The sequence below is a fragment of the Lipotes vexillifer genome, unplaced genomic scaffold (genome assembly GCF_000442215.2).
Source record: "Lipotes vexillifer unplaced genomic scaffold, Lipotes_vexillifer_v1.1 scaffold518, whole genome shotgun sequence".
Classification (NCBI taxonomy): domain Eukaryota; kingdom Metazoa; phylum Chordata; class Mammalia; order Artiodactyla; family Lipotidae; genus Lipotes; species Lipotes vexillifer.
The window spans coordinates 851969-865024 of NW_006780945.1; the positions used below are offsets into that span (position 1 = coordinate 851969).

General features: G+C 49.7%; 1 protein-coding gene across 1 annotated transcript in view; it reads left to right on the top strand.

The window, feature by feature from the left end:
* Nucleotides 1-2344: 2344 nt before the first annotated feature.
* The window catches only part of FBF1 (Fas binding factor 1), a 22116-nt gene continuing 11404 nt past the window's right edge, over nt 2345-13056 (top strand). Inside the window, exons 1-10 of the mRNA XM_007454329.1 lie at nt 2345-2410; nt 2837-2902; nt 3955-4038; nt 4741-4768; nt 5565-5606; nt 7755-7848; nt 8487-8547; nt 9498-9548; nt 11433-11574; nt 12723-12842. Coding sequence (XP_007454391.1) covers nt 4036-4038; nt 4741-4768; nt 5565-5606; nt 7755-7848; nt 8487-8547; nt 9498-9548; nt 11433-11574; nt 12723-12842 — 541 coding nt within the window. The 5' untranslated portion in view covers nt 2345-2410; nt 2837-2902; nt 3955-4035. The remainder of the gene's footprint in view (nt 2411-2836; nt 2903-3954; nt 4039-4740; nt 4769-5564; nt 5607-7754; nt 7849-8486; nt 8548-9497; nt 9549-11432; nt 11575-12722; nt 12843-13056) is intronic.

Here is a 13056-nt window from a genome sequence, read left to right on the forward strand (position 1 = left end):
TCAGAACATAGTACTGCTAAGTAGCAGCTTATCTTCAGAACATTCACTTAATTGCAACATTAACCACGTTCAGGTACTTTCTGAGAACTCACTGCTTGTAATTTCAGATACCATATACCTAGAGGTGTTTAACAGTTCCTAAAGTTACCAATGTTAGATCTTAATTCTTGGATTCTAGTCAGTGCAGGGCGTGGTAGGGGAAATATATTCAGATTCATCATCCTCGAGTCCTCTGGGGAACAAAAATTCCTTAGATGATTGACTGTTGGTCAAAGTTCCTCCTACCCCTTTCTGAGTTTTTTCCATCCATCCTAGTAGTAAGGGAGAGGATTAGATGCAGATGGCCTGTAACACTCACTACTCTTTTTATACATGTAGAAGGGATTATAGGTTTTCTTCAAGCAGTAGCTCTGCTGCAGCTGGAGAGAGGACCAGTGCCAGGAGAATGATGATTCTGCTTGAGAGAAGAGTTTTTTTGAGTCTCCTCAGATAAAGGTTTTGATCATTTTCACGGAATAACAAAGAGATCATCTCAGCTAATTGAATATTTACTGATCCATTCCTGGAGGATTAGACCAAGTCATTGTAAATGATGAAAATGTATTTTCATTTTAAAATATTGGTGGAGTTTTGCTTATAGTTGTCCAAACTATAATTTTCAGTACCTATTTCTGTGGTCCATGATAGTAAACTTAGAATCATAAGGAAATTTTAGAGTTACTGGATGTTAGCTGTTGCAGACCTGCAAATTCCTAGATTCGAAGGGATTTTTGTTTGATTTTGATTTTGCCTTAAATTTAAGTGAGCCACTGATTATCTCTGGAAGATCACGGAAAATTGGGAGGGATTTTAAGAATTCCAAACCAGGGACTTCCCTGGTGGCACAGTGGTTAAGAATTCGCCTGCCAGTGCAGGGGACATGGGTTCGAGCCCTGGTCCTGGAAGACACCACATGCCGCGGAGCAACTAAGCCCGTGCGCCACAACTACTGAGCCTGCGCTCTAGAGCCCGCGAGCCACAACTGCTGAAGCCCGCACACCTAGAGCCCTTGCTCCGCAACAACAGAAGCCACCACAATGAGAAGCCCACGCACTGCAACGAAGAGTAGCCCCTGCTTGCCGCAACTAGAGAACGACGGCGCGCAGCAATGAAGACCCAATACAGCCAAAAATAACTAAAAAAAAATAATAAATTTTTTTAATGTATAAAAAGAATTCTGAACCAAAATAAATTGTTTTGCCACATTACTGTCAGCTGTTTCACAGATTAGGTAACAAATATGTGATCTTACGCATAATATTCCACCTGATGATTGCTACTTTGTAAACACCATTTTATTTCCAATTGCTGTGGATTCGAGGAAATGACTTGTATCTTTTAGAATGTGTAATTACTTTGCTATCTTTTTCCCCTTTAACTGTTGTGGTTTGAGTTTGGTTCCTAGCTGACGAGATGCATTTAGCATGTATTGTTACCCATCCCTGGCAGGACGTGTCAGTGAGGGTGGGAGTACCAAGGAGGCGCGGGAGGTCCAAAGCGTGAGAATCATGGTTGGACAGCAGTGACCCACCAGCTTTGCTGGGCCTGCGAATAAGCCAAACCACTAACCTCTCCTTCTTTTGTAAAACTGAAAAACCCTTAATAAAATCTGTAATCAACACAAAAAGTGTCTTTATTAGGTGATGGTGTTGGGTTTCATTCTGGCTTCCCAGCTTTGATTTTCATAATTGAACAGGAAGGTCATAGCTACTTTCCTAAGCTTTGGGGTGTGGAATAAATGCATATTTATAGTTTCACCACGTCCGTCTTCCACTCTTGACACATTTCTCACGCCCTCCACCTCTCCGCAAGTCAGCCCTCAGAAGAGAGCTGGAAAAAATTGATTTCCGTGCGCAAGGGGGATGCTAGTTCCCCGACCAGGGATCGAACCCATGCCCCCTGCAGTGGAAGCGCAGAGTCCTAACCACGGGACCCCCAGGGGAGTCCCTGGAAGTGTTCGGTCTTGGAGCCCAGGCCCCCGGCAGTTCCCCAGGGAAACCGGGAAGAAGCAGCTCACCGGCCTTGGATCCCGGTAGCGACCGCTTCGCAAAGGAGCGTTCAGGCAGCTCCTAGCAACGTGTCAAGCCGCAAACAAGACGCCGGGCGCCAACTAACGGCCGCGGCGAGCCACCCTGGGAAATGTAGTTCATCTCGGTGCCCCAGGTTCCCTTGTCTCCGGCAGTGAGCGGGCCTAGGACTACAACCCCCAGAGTGCTTCGCGCCTTGCCTTGCTTCCGGAGGCCGGGCGACTTAGAGATTGGCGATCTAGAGGCTCCGAAGCGGGTGGCCTGATTGAGCTGGCCTTGAGTGGAGCCTGGAGCAGCGGATATGTCTGGGACACGTCCAAGCGGCTGCGCCTCCAAGGGGAATGGCGCGTAACGGGGAGGATTTCAGGGGCTGGAAGGATCGTAGGTTGCTCTCGGGATCGAGACGAGCTGGGCGCGAGGAGGGGGTGGCGCATGGAGGGGCGGGGAGTCTCGAGACCGAGGGGGTGATTCCGGGAGGGCCCTAAGGGGCGGCCTCGGGATCTTAAAACGCCTGGCACGAAGTTGGCTGAGCAGATGCAATGACGCGATGGTCTTTGTGGCCCTGAGGCCTTTGCAATACTCCCTTAGAAATTCCCACGGTCTGGGAGGCTGGGAGAGGATCGCTAGGAGATGGCAGACGCCCCTGGATGTGATAAGAGACAAAACGTGTTGAGACTTGTAGGCCGTGAATATTGCATTACAGAGAAACACAACCATTCGGAGTGGCCCCTATACAGTGACCGCACATAAGCTTTGCATTCTAATAACAGGACAGGCCGACACCAGAGAACTAGAGAGGCCCACCTCCCACTCCTTTCTTCCAAGCTGTGCCAAAGGTCAGTTTTGGCAACGTTGAGGAGGAGGTGGGAGAGAATGATAATTCTGGGGAAAACAGTTCTCTATTAATGGAGTGAGTCGGATTTACAGTTAGTGTGAAGGGAAATTTTTCCACCGACAGTGAAAATACTGTCAAGGAGTAACCAGCATTCACAACCGCTCTCTGCCCTGAACGCTGCCAGGAAAGTAGTCAGGGTGTTGCCTGGGAAGGTGTATTGGCCTTAGTGCTAGGCACCCACCTCCTTTCTGAGATGGGTACCTGCCATTTTCCACATTCTCTTTCAGAGTAAGGGATGAGGACCACTGCACTTTTTTCAAGTAATCTCCAGGCCTCGAAAAGTTACCAAGGGGACTTCCCTGGTGGTCCAGAGGCTAAGGCTCTGCGCTTCCGATGCAGGGGGCCTGGGTTCGATCCCTGGTCAGGGAACTAGATCCCACATACCACGACTAAGAGTTCCCACATGCTGCAACTAAGACCCGGTGCAGCCAGATAAATAAATATTGAAAAGAAGAGAAGAAAAGAAAGAAAAGTTACCCAGAACACTTCGCTTCTCATCTGAATTGCTCACCCTACAAGGAATTTTTAAATTTATTTTTGGCTGCATTGGGTCTTCGTTGCTGCACGCGGGCTTTCTCTAGTTGCGGCGAGCGGGGGCTACTCTTCATTGCGGTGCGCGGGCTTCTCATTGCGGTGGCTTTTCTTGTGGAGCACGGGCTCTAGGTGCATGGGCTTCAGTAGTTGTGGCGCGCGGGCTCAGTAGTTGTGGCTCGGAGGCTCTAGAGCGCAGGCTCAGTAGTTGTGGCTCACAGGCTTAGTTGCCCCACGGCATGTGGGATTTCCCCAGACCAGGACTCGAACCTGTGTCCCCTGCATTGGCAGGTGGATTCTTAACCACTGCGCCACCAGGGAAGCCCTACAAGGAATTTTTAATTGATGGAAATGTTTTGACCTCTTGAATGGGTAAAGTGAGAGAAGGCTTGATCAACCTTGGACTCAACCACTGTTAAATCCAAATAATTTTTAAGCAGCCACTTTAATTTTCTTCATTAGGGAGGATGAGCCTGATGGGCAGAATTCAAGTGAGCTGGACAGCGCTGTGAAGGAGCTGCAGGCAGCCCCCAGAGCCTTGAGATGGTAGGCAGAATGCAGAGTAGGAGTGTGGAAATGGGAGCCTGCCCTCACCCCTACTCCCACCTCCAAGATCTTAACTGCATGAAGTACCTTGGGGGCTGGGTGGCCCCAAAGAAGAGTGATGGTTAGGAGCATTGATATCAAACTTATTAATGGGACTTCCCTGGCGGTCCAGTGGTTAAGACTCCACGCTTCCAATACAGGGGGCACGGGTTTGATCCCTGGTCCAGGGAACTAAGATCCTGCGTGTCATGTGGCACGGCTGGAAAAAAAAAAAAACTTCGTATTAAACAGTAAGCAAGCATCTCTTTTGAGCCTCTGAATGTTCATCTGAAAGCATCCTTACATGTCTGTCACTGATCCTGAAGAGTCAGGGACGTGGAATAGAGGAAAACTTTACATCCTGGCTGGCTGGGAGGGTTTGCGTGTGGCGTCTGGAAATCTGAGGGAAAAGGAGAGACTTCTGCCCAGCAGATGGCACCCACAGTGGTGTCCACTGCTGGTTAGTGGGGGCCCTTTTCATGCTCTGAATGAGTCTATTCTCAAAACTCAGAAAACCCTAAAGGGCCTCTGTCTATAAATGCCATTGGTGCACCTTTTCCTCTGGTGACTTGGCAAAAGGCAAAACAGTTCATTCTGCCTTGTTGGTTTCAGTACACGTTCGCTGTCTCATCTTGTTAATGTGATTTGTTTTTCCCATTTTAGGCACCAAAAACCAAGAAGGGATTGAAAGGTGAGTGGAGATGGAACACCACCCTTAACGCCAAAAATAATTCCCCCACTTTGGGTCCACACATGACTTAGACGTGTCTGTCTGAATGTTCTCAGTGTGAGTCTTGCTGATTTCCCCATAATCCCATAGGCAGCTTTGGTTTTCCTAGGGAATTCCTTAGGCTGCCTCATTGGCCCTTGGAGTAATTCAGAAATAAACAACAGATGGGACTTGGGGAAAAAAAATCCTTCTTGTTGGAGTATTTGTATCTAGAAGTATACCGTTGGGGTTAAGGGTGGTAAAGACACTTAAGCTTGATCTGAGAACTAATTCAGTACTCAGACCTGGGTTTCCCCTACATGCTGCATCGGAAAGTGGCCAAGGAGGTGTGTCTTCAAACCAGCTTGGCAGGGGCGGGCGCTCAGCTGGAAGGGGACAAGGAGACTGTTGGTGTGAAAGAAGCTTGTATATGTGCCTAGAAATCCTGAACACTTTTCCCAAAGAAGCATCTGGGCTTTGTTCAGAGCCTGGAAGACTGGCTTGTTGGCCAGTGTGTCACGTAGAATGTAGGTTCTACTGAAAAATCTTCACCATCATCCTTTGAGAAAGTTATTTTCAAGTTCTACCCTGGGGTCTTTCAACAAAGCATTGTGATTTGTTGCCAGGAGTTAGAAAACATCTCATGGCCAGTGAAGAGAGAGCCAAGCCTAAGTCCCAACCTCTGAGGGCTCTGAGGTCCCGGATGAGGTCTCAAGACATGAGGCTCTAAGGACCATTCTTTCCTCCTGAAGTCACAGTGGCCCCTTTTCTGTTCCAGGTTCCATCGATGATGTCCTTGGTGACCTCCTGGGAGATGATAGTAAGTGCCCCTTTGCCGGAATCCCCTGATTTAGGCTTGCTCTTTTTTTTTTTTTAATTGAGAAAATCCACATAAAGTTCACTTTTTAAAAAAAATTTATTTATTTTTGGCTGCGTTTGGTCTTCGTTGCTGCGCGCGGGCTTTCTCTAGTTGAGGCGAGCGGGGGCTACTCTTGGTTGCGGCACACGTGCTTCTCATTGCCGTGGCTTGTCTTTGCTAACGGAGCACGGGCTCTAGGTGTGCAGGCTCCAGTAGTTGTGGCACATGGGCTCAGTAGTTGTGGCTCACAGGCTCTAGAGCACAGGCTCAGTAGTTGTAGCGCACAGGCTTTGTTGCTCCGTGGCATGTGGGGTCTTCCCAGAGCAGGGCTCGAACCCTAGTCCCCTGCTTTGGCAGGCGGATTCTTAACCACTGCGCCACCAGGGAAGTCCAAAGTTCACTGTTTTAAAGTGTACAATTCAGTGACATTTAGTATATTCACAGAGTTATGCAACCATCACCACAGTCGAATTCCAGAACTTTTTCATCACCCCATGAAGAAACTCCATACCATTAGTGTCACTCCTCATTCTCCCCTCCCCCACCCCTAGGCAACCACTTATTTAACTTTCTTTCTCTATGGATTTGCCTAGTCTGGACATTTTACATAAAATGGAATCATACAGTATGAGGCTTTTGCATTTGGCTTCTTTCACTTTCCATAATGTTTTCAAGGTCTGTCCACATTGTAGCATTCCTCTCTTCATTCCTTTCTACGGCTGGACAATAATATTCCATTGTATGATATATCTCGTTCTGTTTGGTCATTCGTCAGTTGATAGACATTTGGGTGGCTTCCACATTTTGGCTAGGCTATTATGAATAATGCTGTTATGAACCTCCATGTACAAGTTTTTGTGTGGGCACATGTGTTCAGTTCTTTTGGGTGTAAATTTAGGAGTTGAATTACTGGAGTATATGGTAACTCTATGTTTAACTTTTTGAGGACCCGCCAAACTATTTTCCACAGCACCTGTATCATTTTACATTCCCACCAGCAGTGTAAGAGGATTCCAGTTTCTCCACATCCTTGCCAATACTTGTTATTTTCATTTTGATTATAGCCATCTTAGTGGGTGAAAAGTTGCATCTCGTGATTTCCATGGGCATTTCCCTAATGACTAATGTTGCTGAACATGTTTTCATGTGTTTCCTGGCTGTTTATATCTTTGGAGAAAGGTCTATTCAGATCTTTGCCCAGTTTTCTTTTTTTTTAATTTTTATAAATTTATTTTATTTTATTTATTTTTGGCTGCGTTGGGTCTTCGTTGCTGCGCGCAGGCTTTTCTCTGGTTGCGGTGAGCAGGGGCTACTCTTCATTGCGGTGTGCGGGCTTCTCATTGTGGTGGCTTCTCTTCGTTGTGGAGCACGGGCTCTAGGTGCGCAGGCTTCAGTAGTTGCGGCACATGGGCTTAGTTGCTCCACAGCATGTGGGATCTTCCTGGACCAGGGCTCGAACCCGTGTCCCCTGCATTGGCAGGCAGATTCTTAACCACTTCGCTACCAGGAAAGCCCTGCCCAGTTTTTAAATTGGGTTATTTATCTTTTTATTGTTGAGTTGTACGAGTTCCTTCTATATTCTGGACATTAGTCCCTTACCCTGTGTGTCCATGTCTGCTGCACTGAGAAGCAGGGCTTCAGGGTCATGCAAAGCTCACCAGGACAGTGAAAAATTATTTTATACTCAAAAACTGATACTATTATTTAATAATATAAAATGTTTTAGGAAAATAAAAATTTAAGTTTAAAAAAAAAAAAAGCTCACCAGGGACAACAAGGCCGAGGTTCCCCCCACCTGGCCCATAAGAACCCACAAAGCACAAGCCCATGGACGATGGCAGTGCCTTGTTCCTGCATTTCCATGGGGCTGTGGTGGCATGGGAGTAGCCTCTTCATTTGGCACCAGTTGTGTTAACTTCCTGCTTGGAAATATACCACTCCCTCCCCCATTCAGGTTTTTAAGGGACCTGCCTACAGGGCCAATTTCCTTCCTCCAAAAAGGCCCCTCTTTCAGTAGGAAGGTGTGGGAGACAGCTTGGTGGGGAACTTGCAGTCCTTTTCCCCAGTTCTCTGTGACCAAATCACATCTTTTGTTTTCTTTTTTTCCAGCGACACCGCCTGAGAAGCCTGTTAAACTAGCTTCACGTGCCAGAGACGCCACAGGTGCAGCCCAGGCGCTCCCTCCCTCAAGGGCTAGAACAAAGTGAGCACACGGGGGCTGGCCTGGGCATCCAAGCCCCGTTTCAGGCCCAATGCTCCTGCCCCTCCCCCACCCACCCACCACTTTCCACTCACTGTGGGCCCCACTTGTAGTGTCACCACCTCCCGGTCCTCCCGTCAGCTCCTGGGCAGTGAAGGAGCCTGGAGGAGTGCGAAGAGAACTGAACTGGAGGTCGGAGGTTCTGGCTTCTAGTCCTACATCGGTTATTTACTGTGTCACCTTGGGCAATTCCTGAACCTCTCTGAGCCTCAATTTTCTTTCCCTCAGAATAAGAGGATAGGCCTAGATAGGTGCCTCCCATATTGTGTCTGTCCTGAGCTTCTCCTGAAAGTTGCGAGATAGGGAGACACTTTGTGAGCTCTCTGCCCTCCACCTTCATTTTAGCCCAAGCAGTTCTGTTTTTCTCTCTTACCTGTTGTTTTTAAAGGGCTCTACTGCTTTAAAAAAGTTAAAAAATCACTGCATTAGGTGACCTGTGAAATTCCTTTCAGCAACTCTGTTCTTCCAGAGAAGAGTCTATCCAGGTTCACTTGGACTCTTTAAGCCACTTCTCCTTCCTTAGAATCATCTAGTGCCCTGGGGACCATTCGTGGGTGGGTGCTGACTCTGCCCCTTTGCAGGTCCCTCTTGGAAGATGATGCCTTCAGCACCAGGGCAGGCCTGGCAGGAGCTGATGCTGAGGTGAGCCTGGCCCATTCCCTGCTCCACGCCGACCCTACTTATCCCCAGAGACAGTGAGATGAGTGTTATGCCGAGGGGCTGCCCACAGAGGTTTAGAAGTCCCTGCAAAGCCAGTTTGTTCTTAAAAGGGCTGCTGGGGCTTCCCTGGTGGCGCAGTGGTTAAGAATCCGCCCGCCAATGCAGGGCACACGGGTTTGAGCCCTGGTCCGGGAAGATCCCACATGCCGCGGAGCAACTAAGCCCATGAGCCACAGCTACTGAGCCTGCGCTCTAGAGCCTGTAAGCCACAACTACTGAGCCCATGGGCCACAGCTACTGAGCCTGCGCTCTAGAGCCTGTAAGCCACAACGACTGAGCCCATGGGCCACAACTACTGAAGCCCGCGTGCCTAGAGCCCGTGCTCTGCAACAAGAGAAGCCACCGCAATGAGAAGACCGTGTACTGCAACGAAGCGTAGCCCCCACTCGCTGCAACTAGAGAAAGCCTGTGCACAGCAACGAAGACCCAACAGAACCGTAAATGAATGAATGAATGAATGAATGAATGGCTGCTGAGTGGACCCAAAGCAGCATCCTTTTCCTTTCTACCAGTGAGATGAGCTGGAAGGTAGAGCTCCGAGCAACTGCTTTAGGCTAGATGTTGCCACTTCTGACTGTGCTTCCCATAATAAACTCCACGCTGTCCAATCACGTGGATGGAAAGTAGCCTAATTTGAGTCCTACGATGGCTGTGCACTTACTGCTGGGAGGACCAGAAAGTGAGTGCTTTCTGGGTGTCCACAACTGGGCAGGCTTGACTTCATACAATACCTGAGCCGCAAGTGAGGGCAGGACCCTCCAATTTATGCCCCCTGACCCAGCTCTGCTCCTGCCCTAACAGAAGCAAGGCAACAAGGGCCCTGAGCTTTGTTAGGCCTTGACTAACATGCCTCCTTACCTCCCATCTTGTAGGTTTCAGACATCTCCGATGCAGACCCGCAGGCTCTGCTCCAGGCCATGAAGGTAAGGAAACAGCTTGCACAATTCGGGGAGCCAGGGACACAGGGTGGGATACTACTTTGTGCCAAGCCTTCATTCTCCCTCTCTTTTCTTCTTTTACAATTTGTATTTCGGGGCCCCACCTCATGCAAGAATGGCATTCATCGATGAGCTCTTGCCCTCCCTGCCGCTCTGGGTATAAATCAGTTTTCCTGGTTTATGGAAATTCACCCACCCAGAGACACAGTCACATCACAGGCCTCTGGTGAAATGGGGCTGCCTCCCCCCGTGAGGAAAGGGGGAGACCGTTTCCCCTAAATCTTGTTCTTTTTTTTTTTTGGCCACGCTACCCTCACCAGGGATTGAACCCAGGCCATGGCAGTGAAAGCCCAGAATCCTAACCACTGGGCCACCAGGGATTCCCTCCTAAATCTTGTTCTTAATCTTTCTCCAGATTTCTCCTCACATCCCCTGCCAAGTCCCCTTTAGTACAGCCGTCCTCTCGTCAGATCAAGCCCCAAGCTGATCTTTGCAATGGAATTTTAAGACATAAATTCATAAGCACCATCTCATGGGGCTCGGGTGGCCTGGCTGGGGTCTAAAATGTTGAGTGGTCCTGTTTTCTCCCTCCCCTTCTGTCCAGCAGCATCCTCCCGCCTGACCTCCGCTTCATGTCCCTTCTGGTTAACCCGTGCTGCCGCAGGCCAGGGCTGAGCGCTTGCTTTCAACCCTGTGGGGCCCTGAAGGGTTGAGGTCTGTTTTCTTCTTGGCTCCAGAATCAGCTTCTTTAACCTCAGTTTGAAATGGGTCCTCCCCAAGACCAGGCAGCTGGGCCCGCTGGGCGTGACCCTCGAGTCCTCTGACTGGTAGACAGTGGTGGCTCTGAGTCTCTCATTCCAGAACCACAAGCTGAACCCTCCACCCACTCTGCTTACCTTTGGTTCCGTTATCTTTCCCAACTCACCTTTTTTCTGAATAGTTTTCTCATTCTTTTGTTTCCTCACATTTCTGCCAACCGCCCTTGGAGCGCCAACCGCACTTATCAAAATCGCCATGCTTCCAGTCTGTACCAAGGGCTTGTGGCGACCAGGGAATCCCCAACCGTCTTCCCCTCCCAGCTTGCTTATGGTGGTTTTTAATGCCCTTACCATAGGCCATTCATTGACCCAGAATAGCATCCTTATCATACCTCTTCCTCTGTTGTCAGTTTGCTTCCCCTGACCCAGGCAGGCTAAGGAATCCAGATTTAAAAAAATTGTTTTTTAAGGCTTTGTATTTTGCAGGCTTCTTCATGCCTCTTTTTTTGTTTGTTTGTTTTTTTCCGGCCGAGCTGCTCGGCTTACAGTATCTTGGTTCTCTGACCAGGGAGCGATTGAACCCGGGCCCCCTGCAGTGGAGGCGCGGAGTCCTAACCACTGGACCACCACGGAATTCCTGAGATCAAATTTTTCTTGACTTTGAACAGAGGGTTATCTTCTTGCCTCAGGTCCCTTGTCACTGCCCAGTGGTAGTCCCTTGGGGAGTCTTAAACCCCAGGATCCTACTGTTTCATTTCTACTGCAAATAGCTTTGACATTTGCTAAGCCTTTGTGAGAAGCTGCTGAAAGCAGGTTTTAGGCACCCTCTCATTCTAGCATCAAGGCAGGAGCTGCCAGTGGGGCTGATAGGAGTACCAACCTGAGACCTTTCAGCTTATCTGAGATCGACTATGTTGAGTCTTTGGGCTTTGGCCCTGCCTCTGTCCTTGTTCTGTGACCCTGTTGGGGTCAGTCCCCCACCCCAAGTCCCCATTTGTTCCAAATGGAAGTTGGAGGCAACATCCTCACCAGGCTGCTCAGAGCATGAGGGTGTTTAGCACCCACTGGCTGAGCACCTGTGGGGATTCCTCCCTCCTCCCTGCTTTTCCAGGATCTGGATGAAATGGATGCTGATCTCTTGGGTCTGAAGAAATCTAATCTAGCCTCAAGCAAAAGGTCTGCAAAGGGTTCTGGGAAAGAAGAGCAGCCTAGTCCTCTTAAACCTGCTGGTGTGTTAACAGCCAATGAGAAACGTGAGTGAGACATAGGTCCTCGAATCAAGGGACATTTTGGGGATGTGGGAGGTGCTTAGAGGGTAGCTCTCAGCCCTGTGGGTTTTCTCTGCCTGGGATGGAGAGGCCAGGAGCTCATTGTGTACGTGTGTGTTAGAGTATTTATAGTGGGGGAGGGAGACAGGTTGAGCTTTCCTCCTTCCTACGCCTCTTCCAATCCCTCTAAGTCCAACATGGCAGCTCCTGGAGAAGCCATTTGAGTTAAATTGGAGAATTTTATGGTAGCCTGTGCATCTCCCAAACCTATGTCCCTGTTGGAGCAACTTGTGAATAGGGGGCCAGAGGTAGCTTCCAGACCACATTTCCCGGCCAGAAGCCTGTTTGAGAACCGGAGAAATGTAGACCCATCCCATGGCTGTGTCCACGGCCACAAGCCCTCAGCCTCCAGGTAGAAGTCCGCGCCAGCCCAGTGGTCCCAGTCTTGGTCTGGCAGAACATAGGCCAGGAGAGATCCAGGCCTGTGACCTTGCCTTCTCTTTGTTCCCTGCAGGAGATGCCATTCCCACCAAGAAGCTATCTCCCTATCCCACCAGCCTTGGGCATCAGTACAGGAAGTTCTCCTTCAAAGGTACCACAGGCCCTGCAGTCACACCTCTGGGGTGCTTCAGTTTTGAGAGTGCAGTAGGCTGGGCGATGCTTACTTGCTTGCCCGAGGCCAGGCCACTGTGTATGTCAGAAGAGGAGCAGAGAGCTCGTGCGCTGGTTTTGTTCCTCATATGAATTCAGGGAGGGACTAATTATGTTCTACTGGCTGGCATGTCTGGGGCACTTATTTGCAAGGACTTTGAAGCCAGGTGTCAAACTGAAGACTTTATAAAGTGTGGGGAAAAGTTCCTTTTCCTTCATGAATGCGTGGATGTTTTACTTCTCTTCTCATGCCTCAGTGCAGGCCCTGAAGCCCGGGCCACTCTCCCTGCTTCCTTTCCCCTGGCCCAGCCTGGTCTGTGTCCGAGCCCCGCTAACCCAGGCCCCCAGATGCCGAGCGGCTTGTATAGGTATCAGAGCGGCTAGAAATCTCCAGTAGAGCGATAACTCCCCTGGCACACACAGCGCTTGTTTTCCTGAACGAAGTGTGCAGTCTTCCCTTTGCTTCCCCTTCTGGCCGTGAGACTTGGAAGACCCATTGGCAGGACTTCTCTCTGATGATGAGGAAGGAATCGCCAAGAAGCTGCCGGGGACGGAGAGTAAAACAGCTTCCATAAAGAGCCCAGCCCCGGCCAGAGACCAAGGTGGGGTGGGCGTGTTACCCATTCCCGGGGCAGGTGTAGTTGGCTAACTGAACTTTCCGGTGCAGAGCCAGACACCCCACTAGGCACGGACCACAGGTCTCAGATCCTGGACCAAGAGGTTATCAGCCTCTGGGAACGGGGATGGCGGATGCAGGAGCCCGGGGGTGGGGCTGTGGGAGTGGGGCTGGGGAGCCCAGACACTGCCATGCCCGCC